Source organism: Varanus komodoensis, unplaced genomic scaffold (genome assembly GCF_004798865.1).
Source record: "Varanus komodoensis strain SLA01 unplaced genomic scaffold, ASM479886v1 scaffold3, whole genome shotgun sequence".
Taxonomy (NCBI): Eukaryota; Metazoa; Chordata; class Lepidosauria; order Squamata; family Varanidae; genus Varanus; species Varanus komodoensis.
The window spans coordinates 9391555-9408248 of record NW_025335761.1 but is presented as its reverse complement, the minus strand read 5'-3'; the positions used below and the strand labels follow the sequence as shown (position 1 = coordinate 9408248).

The 16694-nt window shown below is 43.6% G+C and overlaps 1 protein-coding gene across 1 annotated transcript in view; it reads right to left on the bottom strand.

The window, feature by feature from the left end:
* Positions 1–2693: 2693 nt before the first annotated feature.
* Positions 2694–16694, bottom strand: part of CD82 (CD82 molecule) — a 97025-nt gene continuing 83024 nt past the window's right edge. The window contains exons 7-9 of the mRNA XM_044435911.1: positions 7463–7651; positions 6395–6478; positions 2694–4876 (exon numbers count right to left, since the gene is read on the bottom strand). Of these exons, the coding sequence (XP_044291846.1) occupies positions 4799–4876; positions 6395–6478; positions 7463–7651 (351 nt within the window). The 3' untranslated portion in view covers positions 2694–4798. The remainder of the gene's footprint in view (positions 4877–6394; positions 6479–7462; positions 7652–16694) is intronic.

Sequence of the window (16694 nt, the reverse complement as noted above, 5' to 3'; positions counted from 1 at the left end):
GCAATCCACACTGGACATTCTGGCCTTCAACTGCATTTAAAGCAGAGGAAAAGGACCCAGGAAATCAGGTTAGAGCAGAGGGAGCAGCAAGAGGGCAACACAGAAGACACTGGAATTCAGTGAGTTGTCAATGACATCATCTGATTTCTCCCCACAAAATGAAAGAATAGGGAATGTTCATTCTGAATTAAATAGCCAGCGTGGAAATTTCTTCGTTGCTTTAACAGGCAAGCTACACTAATATTTAGACAACATGATGCTCCAATACATTCTCTCCAAGAGAGAGAATTCGGGAACAAAACTACTTCTGCAGGAACAAATAAAGAATGAAATGGGGTGAGACAGATGGAAACTGCGTTATCCTTTTCTTTTGTACAAATCAGTCCTCACTCCACAGGGGGGCCAAAGCAACTTTGTTTTAAAAAAATGGGACAGCACTGGAACACTGTTACATACATTATGGCATGTGCAATTTTATAAACATGTTTATATAGGATTCGTGGATGGGTTAAGGCAAACCTAACAGGTATGTATAAGTAGGCCTATACCTGATTTTGGAATACAACTTTGAAGCAGCATCACCATCCACAGTCAGATTTGGGTTTGGAATGATGCAGTTGGAACGCACCTTGGAGGTTCTCTAGCCGAGTTCCCCACTCAGTGCAGGATGCAACAACAGGCAGTGGTGAATGGGGAAGTCCAGGTGTTCGTCATGACAATTCCCATAGGCTTGCCTATGAATGTCCACAAATCCTCAATGGATTCAGATGAGTAATGGATTGCTGTGAATCCTGGACTAACTTTTTCTGAGTCACGCAGATTCTATGGACTTGCACACTGGTTTTGCACTTTTGGTAATATGCATCATTGCACCTGAGTGACGATTAGCCCAAATAGATGAAAATGTGTATACAAAAAAAAATCTGATTTTATCAATGCACAAATGACAGAACAAAAGATGTCTAACAATATGTAAAACACAGGCAGAATGTATTTTAAAAATCTCCACATCCCTAGACATGCCCCAAGGAGAATTCAAATATGCAGGCAGCTGTTTTTTTAACTATCAGTAAACCAATTTCACCTCAAGCAGGAGCAGGTCTATGGTAAAGAAAATGGGTCTTAAATGCCCACTAAATGGGTCTTAATTGCCTTAAAGACCCAGCCACCCTAAGTTCTTTTTAGTACGGCAGGGAACAGTATGTAGCTGCTGGGGAGACTCAACTGTCTTCTCCAGCTGCTGAAGGGACTGAAGCCACACTTGGAGAGAACAAGGAATTTTGGGGAGAGCAGCAGGTGACACCAGAGTCCTGCTAATAAAGGAAGCACCAGAATTGCGTTCCCAAGAACTCTGGCTCTCCTACACCATGGGCAACAGCATCCCTGACAGACGGCTGCCCAGCCTCTTCTTCCCTATCTCAAGGATGGAGAACCCAGCACCTACTTAAGATGGTTTCTCGACTTTGTTGCCATGCATCTGTATGCATCATTGCAGCTTTTCACATTTTACATACATAGTTACACAATTTCAACCTTAATTCCTTTTCTTTCTAAATGGTCTCTTCTTAAATTTAAACTTCAGATAATTTACTAACTCTGAATCCTACTCTTTTAACAAATGTTGGAGAAGTTCTACAAAGGACGGGAGATAACCTATTTCTTGACATTTAGCATCTGACAGAAGTAACTGCAAAAGACAGTATGTAAACACACCAGTAACCCCTATGGAAATATGCAGAACGTGCGCTAACTGATAGACTAAACCAGAAACTGTGCATTGCCCAGTGCAGAACAAGGTTGCAGAGTATGGCTATCCCCACCACTGCCAGCGTTTTCATATGTTGCCAGCACCCTCTAGTGGATGAGAATTGTAGAAGCAGCTCAAGCCAACCACAAGCCTCTCCTTCCTATTCAAACCTTCTAGTATTATCTCTGTTTGACCAACTGCTTATCTAATTAAATAACCCAAACCTTGTGGTCATTTGAAAAAAAAATACACATTGTGGTCATTTGAAAAAAAAAACACATTACATCTCCTTTGCACACATATCTTAGTCAGGTATTTTATGATACTTGAACTGGAAACAGCAATGCCTTGTACAGGCCATGCATACTGCCTCTGCTCCCACATCCTTCAGTGTTCCACCCCTGACTTTGCCCCATGGATTGAGAAGGTGTGAAGCAATGTTCCTCCATGTTTGCCTAAATGCATGTAGAAGCATCCGTGTACTTCAGATTTCCTGATTGTGTAGAAGTGTTGATATATTCTCAAGGTGGCTACATGTGGTTCCCAGGTGGTTGCCCTTCCAAGTTCAGGCCAGCCCCAGACCTGCTTAGCTTCAACATGGTAGTTGTCTTAGGTGCCTTCAGACAATACTCTGAGGTACGGTTGAAACACCCTCAACCAAACACGTGTAGAAGCCTTTTCAGAAGTTACTGCATTGCATGGAAAAGTTAGGGGTAAAGAAAGGGCCAACATAGGCAGCTGATTTCTATTTAGGCATAATGCATGAACAAGGCTATTTATGCAAACAGAAAGAGAAGAGAACCTTGTTCCATATGGCAAATGAAAGCTCATCATATTGCTGGCAATAATAGTTTGCCTACAGATTCTCCCATCCCCCCCCCTTTTTTCTTCTTTTTTAGTGTCCTGAACACAAGCAGACTCCACAGTCAGGCACTGAACGCACAAGCATTTTTTAAGCAAATATTTTTATTACTGAAATACCCACCCATTATTGGTTTAAATCTGTACATGCATTTCTTCCATTTGGAAGAGATTTCTAAAAACAAAGGAGAAAACCAGAATGGGCTCAGCCTTTTTTCCTTTTTTCTGCTCAGAGCTGAATCCCAGAGAAGAGCCATTGCATAAACAGCTTATCAGTGAAGCAGCTTATCAGTTGAAGCACAAGAGGTGAGTATAAAACATAACTTTACAATCAATTTGAAAAGGAAATACCAGGCTGCAGGAAATAAAAGCAAACTTCAGACCATCACTTCCAGGAAAAATCCCTTTTGTGAACTTAATTGTTTGCCAGAATCTTAACGGGAAGGGCCCTGTTGGCAGGCTCAAAAGGCATCCTCCAGGGGTTCTCCATCCCTGCCTTACCTGACTAAGCTCTAGTCTGATGGACAAAGAAAAGTTATAGCAGTCAGACTTTTCTTGCATGTATCATCACCAGTTTTCACTGAAGAAATAGTAGCATTGGTATTGTGGGGTACAGAGAAGTACAAGATGCTCTTGCAGGTTTGGAAGATAGTCCCTAGGCTAACTATCTCAAGCCTGTTAAATTCTCCCCACAGGGCAGAATTTAAATCTTATGTTTGTAGATACTACCAATGATAGTGCACAGACTGACCGACTTGTAGATTCAAGGTGGTTAAGGACTCTCAGCACAGGAAAGGCTTTGAAGATCCAAAGTCCAAACTTCAGTGTTTTTGAAAGTGCCTTCTTGGACCTCCACAGTATGGGAGTCACCCATGGGACTGTCAGTGCCACATGTTCTCAGGCAACTGTTAACCAGAATGTGATCACCGCCTACTTTTTTTCAAAGGGCTTCTATAGTGGAAGCCTTTCCCTTTCCCCCAAAGGAAGGATTTGCCCCCATGGGATTCCATTGTCCTCTTTGCATCCACACCTAGTATGGCTGCTGAGTGCAGACACTTCTCCCAGTATGGGAGTCCTCATAGTAATTCCCTGCTACCTCTTGACTCTACTTGTCTGACTTCTGATGGCAACTCTAGCTATTCCCAGGCCAACCGGAGATGCAGCTTAACAGGAAGAAGTTGCTGCTCTTCTCCGTAGATGTTACCCAATGGCCAGATCATGTGCTCTCCAGAACCACTGGTATGAACAGCCATCGATTCCAGATACTCCTTTCATCAATGACAACACACAATTGCAGAAGAGTTATACCGAAGGAAAATATATATATAATCTCAGTCATCACCTCTACAAAAATTGGCAACCCAAGAACATGTTCCGGTGAGTCGTGCACGCTCACTCATGCTACTCATGCAGTCTCTAAAGTGTCTCCAAGCTAACAGGATCCAGAGAATAGGAAGGACAATGTGGCAGGGAAGAGGGAGACTACATCAAAACTTCCCCAGCCACACTCCCTTGCCACTGGCTGGTGAAATCATAAGCCTGGCCCAATCCTCCGCTGATTGGTGTCAAAGGTTGAGCAGTAAGTGAAAAGCAATCTTTTTTGAGAGAGAGAGAAAGTGAAGTCTAGTAAACTATACAACAACAGATTCAAGGGATAATCCAGTAGATTTGAGAAAGGGAAGTTAACAAAGGCAGAGGTGTCAAATTAGTGGAAGGACACTCTTTTCTACAGTAGGCGTATTTAAAAGAGATCAAACCACCAACAACAGCCAAAGCCCCATATTCTTCCTAGCTGAATGGAAAAAGGGTTATGTACATGTAGCAGTGATAGTAAAGAGCGGCAAAATCAAGAAAGAAAGGAAGTATTCTGAGCTCAGCTACAATGGGTCAGAAGTGAATAAAAACAAGGAAGAGGCTCTCTAGCGCAGTGCTGGCAGTAAAAGTGCAGGGAATCACATGAGTAGAGGAAGACTTTAAAATGGCCTGCTTCATAGAAGAACAGTCAGGAGACAGGAAGAGGCTGTCCAAGCCCCTGATCCCTCAAAGAATTCATAGCTGCCATGCAGCCCAATTGATCCACAGCAATGCTGGACGTCACAGGAGAAACGCTAAGTGATGGAGACAGTCTGGAGAGTGGGGAGGGAAGGAAGCATCCGCCTGCTCTGGGCAGCTCCAGGAGCCAGCAGTCTCTCAGTACTTGGGCACTTTGGTGTAGTCTTCAGTGTGTATGTTCTTGCAGAGGCAGATGGAGAGCACCATTCCCAGCAGCTGCATGAGAAAAAGGAAGGAGGTCAGAAGGACTGCCTACTGCACGAATGGGGTGGGGAATCCCTGTGTAAACCTCTGCACTGCAGCGGATCCTTCGGTTTAATCCCTCAGCCCTTGTCCACTAGGCCTGAGTTCAAGTGTTCAGCCAGGCCTGACTTCAAGTGTATTTGTTATATTCGCCCTTTGCCTATCAGACTCTTTTTCTCTTTCTCCCAGGGTTAAAATTACATGCTACACTGCTCCGGGTTTCAATTTTGCTCATGTTGATGTGAAAAGCACTGTGTTCATTAGTGCCATCATGGTATGTTTAAGTGTTTTGGTATAAAAAATACTAAGAGCAGCAATGAATCACATCCAACAAGATGCAGCAAATCCAAAATTTAAATTGCTAACATCATTAGAATAAAAGTAAGTCATATAAACAAAGCAGCAGCTGCTGCTGAAATGAGAGACAGTGTGATGCAGTGGTTAAAAGTGCAGGACTATGACTTAGGTGACCTGGGTTCTAGTCTCTGCTCAGCCTTGAAGCCAACTGGGTAACTTTGAGCCAGTTGCAGACTCCCAGCTCAGCCTACCTCACAGGGTTGTTGTTGTTGTTGTGGGGATAAGATTGCGAGCAGGAAGGGGCAAATGATGTAAGCTGCTGTAATGAAGCAGGATATAAATCTAATAAAGAACTCATAAGAACTCATTTTGGATTATGTTACATTCTGACAAATCTGCGGAAATTTTGACTGGCCATTAAAAAAACTGTGCACTCTCAAATTCAGGTGTGACTACATGAAACACCTGCAAATCTTACATCTGAACAGTGGAGCGCAAGCAGCAGGTTTGTGGCTGCTAGACAACAATATAAACAAGGATTTTGGCATATGGGTTCTGATGAAGAAGGAGAAAATTACTTCACTTAAGGGATAAAACTTGAATTCTGGTCCAATGTTTATTGGCTCAAATTGTACTCCAGAGCACACAATACTTTCTGTTCTTCCACCTGCATTTTTTTCCTATTAAAAGTATTGTGAATGTGAAGTTTCTATGAAATTTGCAACAACATGAAATTGGGCAGAAAAGCCTCTTAGGCAAAATTGCCTTTTAACTGCACCCCACCCCAAGCAATCTCCATTAGTGACGCATGGGTAGATTTTTGCATCTGATTACAGCTGCCATTTGGTTTGGCAAAACCCTTTTTCCAAGTAAAGGCTGGAAAATTAAATTCATGCTCCTTAGCAAGTGTTTAACCTGTTAACTTCCAGCACGTGCTTCGAGCAACCTACTGCCAGCTGAGAAAGGCACCATTTTAGAAAGTCACAATTCAGTCCTGTCACCCAATCAGGGGCCAGACTTCGGGCACATTTCCATGGGTCACAGCAAGTCCCTCTCTCATGGGTTGCTGGGGCTTCCCAGCACTGCATGTATAGAGAACAATTGCAGGACTGTGGCAGCGTGCGGTGACCTCACACATCTTAGGTGCTTTTGTTCACTTGTACATGGAACAGAAGAAAAAGGAAGAAAGGTTACCTCAATGACAGCAACCCCTGTGCAGACTCCAAGAATAATGCCGAGGTTCTCCTGTAGCCAGTTCTGCACACCTTTCATACACCCCTGAGGACAAAGAATATGTATACATAGATAAACACCCATGCATATAAAAGCAGACTCAGCAAATATTTAAGATTATGGATATAAAACCCCAATGGTAGACAGCTGAACATTAGACATGAGAACTGAAATACTCTCATTACATTTGCTTATTGCAGATAGTTATTCATTCACTGTGTATAAAAGCCACCCATGGGCATTCTGTTCTCTGTGACCACAGAAATCTGCATTACACCATTTGTCCATCTAGCCAAGCAGTAGTTGCTCAGTGCCTCAGGCAGAGTTCTTCCCCCATCCTCTGCAAATGGGAAACCCTAGGGATGGAAGCTAGAACGTTCTGTATGACAACTATGAGCACTAGCCACTAGGCTGTGGGGATGCTACAAATCTGGACTAGAACCATTTTACCACACCAGAATAATTCCACACTGGGGACAAGAGGGCACCATTAGTACAGCAGGGTGGAAATGCTAGGGGCTAACGGACAGTCATATACTGCATCTGTCTGACACCAGCCTAGCAGAGGGACCAATACAATGGCTTCTACCCCAACCCACAGGGCAGGTCCAAGAAGATACCATGGTCAATGGTATCAAAAGCAACAGAGACAACAAGGAGAATCAAAAGTTGCATCCCCCCGTCTGGTAATCCAGAAGAACAACAAGGGATCCAGGGGAGGAACAAAGGCTGCCTCTTTCCCCAGACTAGGCCTGAAACTAGACTGGAATGGGTCTAGATAATCTGCTTCTTCCAAGAGTACCTGGAGCTTTTGTTTGTTTGTTTGTTTGTTTTAAGGGGACATCTTTTGATACTATGCTAAATCAAGTTTCCACATACAAGCCACAATGTCTGTATTTACTGTAGGAAAAAGAAACCATGTCTTACATTAGTTGACATTTTCTATCAAACCAGCTCTTTTTGAAGCAAGTAAACCTGCAGCAAGGTTTTCTCAATGTGACTTCATAGGACTACAGAAATAAGACTCACCTGCTTTCTGACTGGCCAGTCATCGACTGATGTGGTGTTAGAAACCGAAACCAAGGTGCAGAAGCCCACCTCTGACAGGGAGTCAACCGTGTTATTGCTACAAGAGCAAGGATATGCTGTCTGATTTCTCTCCTGAAGGACTGTGTTGTTTCTCCAAGTTTCTGGCCCAGTCCAGCCACAACACAATAGCTATGTGACAGAAAGATATCCTCTTATAAATTCTTCTTCAACAATATCACAATTCCATTTGGACTGAGGAGTTTGCTTCTAGACTGGTCTAACCTGCTCAATGACTTATTTATTCTAAGTACTGATACTCCACCCTTGAATAAAAAAAAAAATCACAGACCAGCTTCTAATTTTAAAAATTCAGAAGAAAGTACAATTGAACTTTCAGTATAAAAATTCAGTATAAAATCTAAGACAAGAAAATTCAAGCAGCATGAAACATTAATGAGACATTGATGCAATAAACAAGGTTACCCTGTATTTAAACTGCAAAAATGGAGAAGTGATAGCCAACTGGTAGTGGCCAGACTCCAAGAAAAAACATGTGTGGTTCTTACTGAGGTGGTAAAGGACATACATGGCTCAGCACTCCTTTATTATACAAATAGACTTTAAAATTTGATTTTAGAATGGTTCTAAATGCAGCTTTCTATGCTCAATGAATGTTTTAATATAGAGGAATATTCAGTCAAATGAAATCCAGGCACCAGTCTGAAGTAATATAGCTGAGACATAGATGCTGAGAAGTGAGCATAGAAGAATCTGTCTTAAGAACCTATCCCTTTTTTAAAAAATTGGCAGATGGATAATAGATTTAACCCTCTTCACCCACTTCCCTAGGTCATGAAGAAGGTAAACCCTTTAGAGCTGTTATAGCCTTCCTTCATCTGAGGAACCACTTCTGGGCTGCTAGGTACAAGGACTCATTCCCAGGTCGATCATGCATTTTATGTGAGCATTCTGTCTAGTTCAATGCAACATGCACAGCAGAATCAGAGAGTTCAAAAAGGGCATTTAGGCTGCCCAACACCCTGGCCAGTGCCAGAATCCAATTTAAAGCACCCCTGACAGATGGCTGCCTAGACTCTGCTTAAATACTTCTGGCGATGGAGAGACCACAATTGGTTCTGTTCTCTGGCTGGTCTGACAGAAAGTTTCTCCTGATGTTCTGCTGTAACATTAACCCATGATTGTGGGTCCCATCACCTTGGATGATAAGAGAGAACAGGATGTGGCCTCCTTCTATGAGACAAGCTTCTGAGTACTTAGGTGCTATCACATCTCTCCTTAGACTTCCTTTTTCAAGACTAAATGTACCCAGTTCCTTCCATCTTTTGTCATAGTACTTATTCCCAGCTTGTTGCTCTTCTCTGAACTTGCTCCAATTTTTCTGAAACCTTCTCAAAGAGTACTCTAGAAATTCCATACATGCTTATTCTACCCCAAGAGCAGACTTCGCGATGCCTATCCGTGGACAGACTGGCACTTTCTGTCTTGGTACAAAATCCTTGTGTGAGAAAGAACTGAAATCCAGGTGGGTTTTCACTCGTGCAGCCTTGCACATCTGTGGACCCAGCCAAGGGTCCTGAATTTTCAGAGTGATGGTAGTTTAAATTGTTCAGCTCCATCCCTATCATTCATTGAAAACAACTAACACAAAAATGTCAAATGTTAATAAGAGGAAATCACCAAAAGATGGAGCTCTTTTACTAGTTTCTCTACTCAATAACTGACTTAAACAGACCTGGCTGCAGTGAAATAATGGAGACAAAAGTTTTTGTTTATGAAGATAAGGAAAAGATAAACAGCCAGGCAAGTCATTGTTATTTATACACAAAGTCCGGTATATCACTAACATCCTGATGTCTACTGGCAACACAATTTAGATACAGACCTTCAGGAAACGGTAATGGTAAGCCCTCAATTATCTAGTGGTGAGAAACCAGTTCTGTTTATACAATCAACCATAAGGCTGCTCCTACAGGCCAAATCATAGTCCGGCTGTTGGAAATAGGCTCCTCTTGCTCTGATTGCCTTTGTAGTTTGCACAAGCCACAAAGCCGCTTGGTGTCCAGTTCTGCTGTGGAGACGGACTATGTTTTATGCATGCTAGAGATAGGACAAGCATTCAAGAAGGGTGCTGGAGGTAGTGGTGATCTTGAGATGTGAACCCAGAAAGCCAGTGTGGTGTCATGGTTAAGAGCTGGGACTGGGACTCGGACGACCTGGGTTCTAGTCCCCGCTCAGCCATGGAGCCAACTGGGTGACTTTGGGCCAGTCACAGACTCTCAGCCCAGCCTACCTCACAGGGTGTTGTTGTGGGGATAAGATGGAGGAGGAGAATGATGTAAGCTGCCTTGAGCCCTTTGTAGGAAAAAGGCAGGATATAAATCGCAAAATAAATAAATAAAACAAAACCCAGTTATGCTCCCCTTTGAATAAAGTAGCCACAATTAAAATAGGACAGTGTTCTTCAAAGTGAGTTAGGCCTGGCATTCCCACACAATTTGCAGCTGGAGATCATGAGGTCTGAATGTAAACACTAGCTGGTGACAGGAACTCTGCTTTGGCCAAGTCAAAAGCTCCAACATGCTTTTAAAATAACAGCAAACACACACCTTGAGGCTTTCTGAGGAGTTAACTGTAGTATTTGAATCAGCCAGATTTGTTTGGGCCTGGCAAGAGTGGGAAAGATACATTTCTCTGGCACAATCCATTGCAACTCAGGTGCTGGTGTGTGAAGGAAGAAGAAAGTACACTGAGCAAAGTGCGTCCACAGTGCCCAAGCCATGGTTTTTCCAGCTACGTCTGACTCAAGACACAAAGCTCACTAGTAGATGGGATTTCTTTGAAGAAGGTTTAGCTGTAGGAATGTTTGTGAAGTGTATGAACAGTACAATAAGCTGTCAAGACCACCATTACATGGTTAAATGATCATGGCTGTGTAGCGGCTATCGGAGGAAGAAAAGGAAAGTTGAATACATCCTCTCAACTTCCATTCAGAACAGGCGTCATCCGCCATGGGTTGCTTCTTCATAGCCCAGGACTAGCAAGGAATATGTGACCAAGTTTCTTGACTTGGTCCTGACCTATGTGGCTCCACTGAGCCAGTTCTTTAATAGCCAAGCTTCTAAAGAGAGTAGTGATTGAGCAGCCAGAAACAAACAAGGAAGCTAATGCAGACAGATAGTTCCAGAGATAGAATAAAATCCTGTCTCTTAGGCTTTGGCATACTCCCTTTGGAAAAACATAATTAATTATGTTGCTTAACATGCCACAGGCTGTGCTCTGGATGTCTTTTATGCATTAAATCAGAATGGAACTTCATGGTGAATACTCAGTTTTCAATTTCCATCTGGTGCAAAGAGATATCCATCATGGGTTACACAAAAGCTAATATCCTCAGAGGTAGGGCTCCAAAGCAGACAGAACCAGTTGTCTGAATGTTGGCTTGACCAAAATATATTTGTTTGGTTTATAATGCCTAAGGAATGTGTAATGACACAGGAAGTTGTCATGCAGATCTCTATTAAAGGAGCAAAGTACAGAAAAAAAAGCCGGGCAGCCACAACCCTAGTGGAGTGCAGTGTGGTATTTCCAGGTTCAAAGATCTTTCAACCACACCGGCCATAAATATACTTCTCTGCAACTACCTGGCACAGCTGGGCTTTCCCAGGGCAGTAAGACAGAAAGTAACAAAAAAAAAGGGGGGGGGGGGAGGACGTCAAGGTTCCTTGGTTAATTTAGAGTAGTTTTTGGTGTCCTTCTAAACATCCAGGATCTTCCAGACCTGGTCAGAGGGATGAGAAGGATGAGGGGAGAAGGAAAAGACAGCTACCTTTTCCACTTTGTATCAAACAGTGTTAATTCTGTGAACAAAGGAAAGGTCTGGTCAAAGAATGAAAAGTCCCTGCTGAATGAAGAGAGATGATCCTTCACAGGGAGTGCAGCTAGTTCTGAGATCGTTTTGGGTTGTTTTCTATCTATGAGGAAAAGAAATGGGAGTGAGGCAGTTCTCAGCAGTTCAATGGAGGAAATGGTAAGAGCTTATATTAATACGTGCAGACTCCAAGTGGGCAGCAACATATGACTGGAGGACATAGTAGTGCTGCCTCTCTGAGGAATTACTGAATTTGCAGGTAGGATCCAAGTGGCTTTTGGCATGGCCTGGGGAGAACAGAAGGTAGCGACAGCTTATCTGCAAAGCATGTTTGCTCGGGGTTCCAGGTCTAGTTGTTTTGGAGGAACAGAAGGAATTGTTCCTGATGTCTTACAGTCTGGAACACTTTCTTCTGCAAGTACAAAGAAAAACCTTCCAAATGGTTTCATATATTTGGATGTTTGGTGGTCTCCTGGGGGACAATAAGCGTTTGTTATCTCAGTAGAGTAGCTGAGAGAGAGGAAGTCGCCATGCTCAGTAATCAAGTGGCCAGATGCAGCACGTCTGAATCCAAATGCCAGGCCAGTGTGTGTGTGAGAAGGGCTGTTTTCAAGGCATGAACTACAGGTTTGTTTGTGTCAGTTGAAAGGTCTGAGAGAGCCATGGAATCCAGGGTCAGAATAGAAATCTAAGTACCAGTGTTGCCCACTCTTCCATGATTTTTCTGAGAACCTTTATCCAAACTGGAAGAGGAAGGATCTGCCTCTGGGCCAGCAAAATGGAACACATCAATGACTTCTGTTGATCTGTGTCTGGAGAAGTGTGGCAACTGGTTGTTGGGAGAGGTGGTGAAGACGTCCACCCAGATTAGGCCAATATGATGGCAATGCTGTTGCATGTCTGTTTCCGGAGTTCATCCTGCAGGGCTGAGGCATTATCAGCTTAGAAAGATGGTCTCTTATTGAGACTTCCCTGAATATGCTGCACAATAAAGGGTGGGATATTGTATTCTGCCCGGAGCAAGCAGAAACAGGCCTCTTTAGGCAAGGATTTTGATGTTGTTGCTTCCCGAAGATGTAATAATTAAGGCCATCATGTTGTCGGTTTTTACTAAAAATAGTGTGTGATGGAGAGCTAAGCAGCTAGTACTGTCCAGAGAACCTGGATGCAATCGCTCCAACAATGACATTACCTTGTACTGGTAGTGGTTCCATATGTGAGCAAACTGAAGAAACCTCCCACACTGTAAAGCTATGGGGACGTGCAGGTTCACACCCACGAGGTCTACCAAGCATAGGAAATCCTCCTTGATGGTTGCCTGAAGTTGGGAAGGAAAGTTCTATTGCCCTATCTCTTGGAATTCTGTGGGAGAAAGATATTGTTTGTGGAAGGAGGAAACCTGCTTCTGGGGCTGAAGTGAAACTCCAGCAAATATGTATTGACTAGCATTTAGAGTTCAGGTGCTGCCTGTTTCCAAGTGTGAGGGAAATTGATTTAGTTTTCCTTCCACATAGGCAGGAAGAGAGTCATAAATGTTGCTGAGGTATCTTAGCGGAATGAGAGAAATGTGGTCTGGCTAGTCCTCTTAAAGGATTGAATATGGGTTTTGATTAAATAGACTTTGTGTACTTTCAGTTAGTATGCCAAAAAGAAGGGTTAAAAGGGGGCCTGAAGGTTTAAAACAAAGGAAGAAGGGGCAAGGATATGCATGAATTTTCTTTTCATCTTCCTTAGAAGAAGGTGCCCCTATCTTTAGCTTCCACTAAGGGATTCTTAAGAGGCTCTTCTACAGCGGGGTGGGAGCCTACAAAGGGATGGCAGCCAAGTTTCCTTTGGGATGTGCATCCACATTACAGTGTTTGAACCAGACTGAACATCTTGCCACTGTAGGTGCAGCAACAGAATATGCCTTGTAGACTCATGGAATCCTGTGTGGTATATAAGATAAAGATGTAAGTCTATTAGGTTTAATAAACTCCAAAATAGAGTGAAACAAACTGACACTTTATTGTTGATAATATCCTCTACTCAAGAAGGGCAGCTCTACGCGATGCCATGAAGCAAGGCCTAAGCATCAAGGCAGGTCCCTCATGGGCCTTAACACTGCTTTAATGTGCTTTTCACTAGATTCTTTAGCAAGGCCATTCTCACTGCAGGGCTCTCAAGAGTAAGGCTGCCACAGAAGCATCGACCACATTTTTCCATAACTCTCTGTGGTAAAGAATAATACATTTGTGCCAGGTCAGAGGCCTTCCCACTTTGGAGGGGGACTTTCCATTCAGCCTTAACCAGTTTCTCAAAAGGAAAAGGTACCTCACAATTTAGCTGGCTTTGGCTTTGGAAACATGGCATCACTTCTAGAAGGTTTGGCTGGTGAGGACTTGAGTGAAGGAACAAATATTTAAATATACCATAGCTTTGGAAAGAATAAGAAGAAAGGCATTCTTATTAAATGAGCTTCCTCTGGAAGGTTCTTTCACTGAACCCAGATCAGACTATTCCCCTTCTAACTGGGCTTTGGCATTCAGCAAAGCAGGGGATTCTGAGTCTGAAAGATGCACACATAAAACCCTTTCAATGCTTCCTTTTAGTGGTGAGTCAAAGGTCTTAGTAAGTTCCTTATGGCAATTCATATGAACCACTGATCCATCCAGCTCAAGATTACTTAGACTTTACTTAGGTAAAGCAGCTTTCCAGGGGGCCAGACAGAAAGGGTCTTTCTCATTCTTATTTGGAGATATTGGGGATTGGGAATTGAAGCAAGACCTTTATTTCATGCAAAGCACATGCTCTGTCACTGAGCTATGGGCCCTTCTCTGATATTGGGTATGTGTGTGGGCAGTGGCCTGTTTCGTTATCTGCCTCAGGGCAGTGAAGAGGACATTCAGAGGAAGCTGCTCTATCTGCTTTCTCCCCCAGGGATGGCTGGATTTGCTTACAGTTGCAAACTCTACAGGTCCAAGAAAGTTGGTTTTTGAAAGGAAACAGGTGGACAAGACCTGGTCTGTTCCCACTCTGAAGGTCCCCAGAAGCTTATGCACTCTGGAAGGGACTGGGTTGTTGTCTGGATTGGTTTCAGGGGAGGTGGAAATGGGAGAAAGGATGCAAAATCTTGCATTTTCCAGTTCTGGAAGAGAACATCCTCCATTTTCTGCATTGCATAAAACTGGTTACTATATTGGTGTCCAGAAAACTCTGTCATTGACCTTTCTTCTTCCTTTCTTGTTTGAGGAAGCCATTGTGTAGCAAAAAAAGAGAAAAGGTCAGGAGAAGTACTGTTTTTTCCTTAAAGCAGAGAACAGAACAACTGAAAAAGGAAAGATGACATACTCCACGCTTTGTAGAGATAAAGAACAAAAAAGAAAACAATAAAATAAAAAGAATAAGAGGCCCAACTAGAGAGTTGGTTGAAAGAGAAACTGGAACAAGTTCTGTCCCAGGCAGGAGCAGGGAATGAACTGGCTGGGAGGAGCCATGGAAAAGTTTGGTCACATGTTTCTTGCTTGTCCTGGCAGTAGGAGAAATTAAGGGATGCCTCCACACACCAGATGGGAATTGTGTGTTTACCACCCACCAACCGTGATTTCAAATGTTGCTGATAATATAATCTAAAAGGCTACCAGAGAGGCATGCATTTAAAAAGAGCTTCTTTTACAGAGCAACCACCACATGATCACCACATGATCAGTTGTGGTCCTAGAGCAAAAACCTTTTCTGTAAACCAAGGTGGGTCCTGGAGACATTCAAGATCTGACAACAAATTTAGGAGCAGGTGCCCCTGACAACTTGTTGTTGTTGTTGTTTTTGGAGTGAATCCAAACCACCAATGTCAGGCATTTTCTCTGAGAATGTCCCCTGGGAGAGAGAGCAGGGCTGGTGGGTATGAATATTGCAGAAGTAGGAGGAACATTCTGCCAAGAGCAACAGTGTCAGCTTGGAGGTCAACATACATCCAAGCAACCTTTGCATTTGCTTTCATATTTTTGTTCCTTCCTTTGTAAGGGATTGTGTGTGTCCGTACTCTCAGCTGAAGCAGCAGAGAAACATTTAGACATAAAAAGTGGGAGTTACAAGCTCTTTGGGGTAAGGACGGAGGAAGAACTATGAGCAGATGGAAGGTAACGCCCAGGTGAAGCTGCTCCTTAGTTTCAGAACAAGAGTTACATAAAGCATTAAGAAGCTTAGCCTACTGACCTGGCTTGCACAGAGAGAGCTAACCCAGGTCAGTTGACACAATTTGACATTTGCCAGGTCTGCCTGTGCAGCTCACCTGCCATGCATGTCAGCCCAAAGGCACTGATTTTGCCACCTCTCTGCTAGGGAGAGGCATCAGTGACCTCGGGGCAATTGTCCAGGGCTCTGTCCTCTTCACAGTGAATGGAGAGTCCCCACAAGCAGTTTGATGGGCCCCTCACAGTGTTTGCTGCTTTTATTTCTCAGTGCCTGCTTCCCTCCCTCCACCCTCCATGCCCAAGTCTTTCCTGTTTGCTTGACAGCAGCTAAGACACAAACAGAAGAAAGGCAAAGATGCCAGAGGGCACAGAGGGAATGAGGACAGAGGAAAGGCCTCCCACCTGGTGTGTCAGTGTGTGTGTGCATGCCAACCTTGAGGAAAGGTATGAGGAAATGTGTGTGTTTGGGCTATCCTGGGAGAAAGGCAAGGCCCAGCTGCTAGTGTGTAGCCTGGACAGCTACCCATCCCCAGATAGCTGGAATCTGGCCGCCCACCAGTCAGCCCCACTGCAAGAAATGGTTGGCAATAAGCACCCAAGTCTTCCTGCCCACTTTCCATCTTGCATGGAGAGCTTACTAAAATTCGTTCTTTATCTTAAAGTATCTCTGTCTAAGTTTTTTCGCTACCCCAGCTGGGACTTCTGGGGGGGCACAGAGAGCTTTGGCAGAGAGAGCAGCAGAGAAGTGGGGGTTTCTCTCCTATAGCTGCAGCCATGGCAGAAGAGCACTAAGTCTGGAGAGGGGAGGGAAACTTAGCCCCTCAGAGAAGAAAGAGGCATGGATGGATGTACTTCTTTGGCAATGGTCCTAGATTGGTAAGGCAAATGCAAACACTGGGTCCTCTTGCCTTCCCTGTAGACCAGTTAGTGATTGCACAGGAAAGGTTATAAAATGTGGAGTGGATTTTTGGTGTGGCAGCTGGGGAATGGACTGGGCTGCAGCTATGACACCTGCCCTGCAATCTTCCATTGGCATGAGGTTGGAGAGAGTTCCCTTTAATAGTACATCACATTCAAAGACATATAGAACACATGCATTAGGTGTGAAGAGGGCTGAATGGCCGGAAGGCTATTATGAGCTTCCTGTAGAATATGGAGTGAATTAAATGAG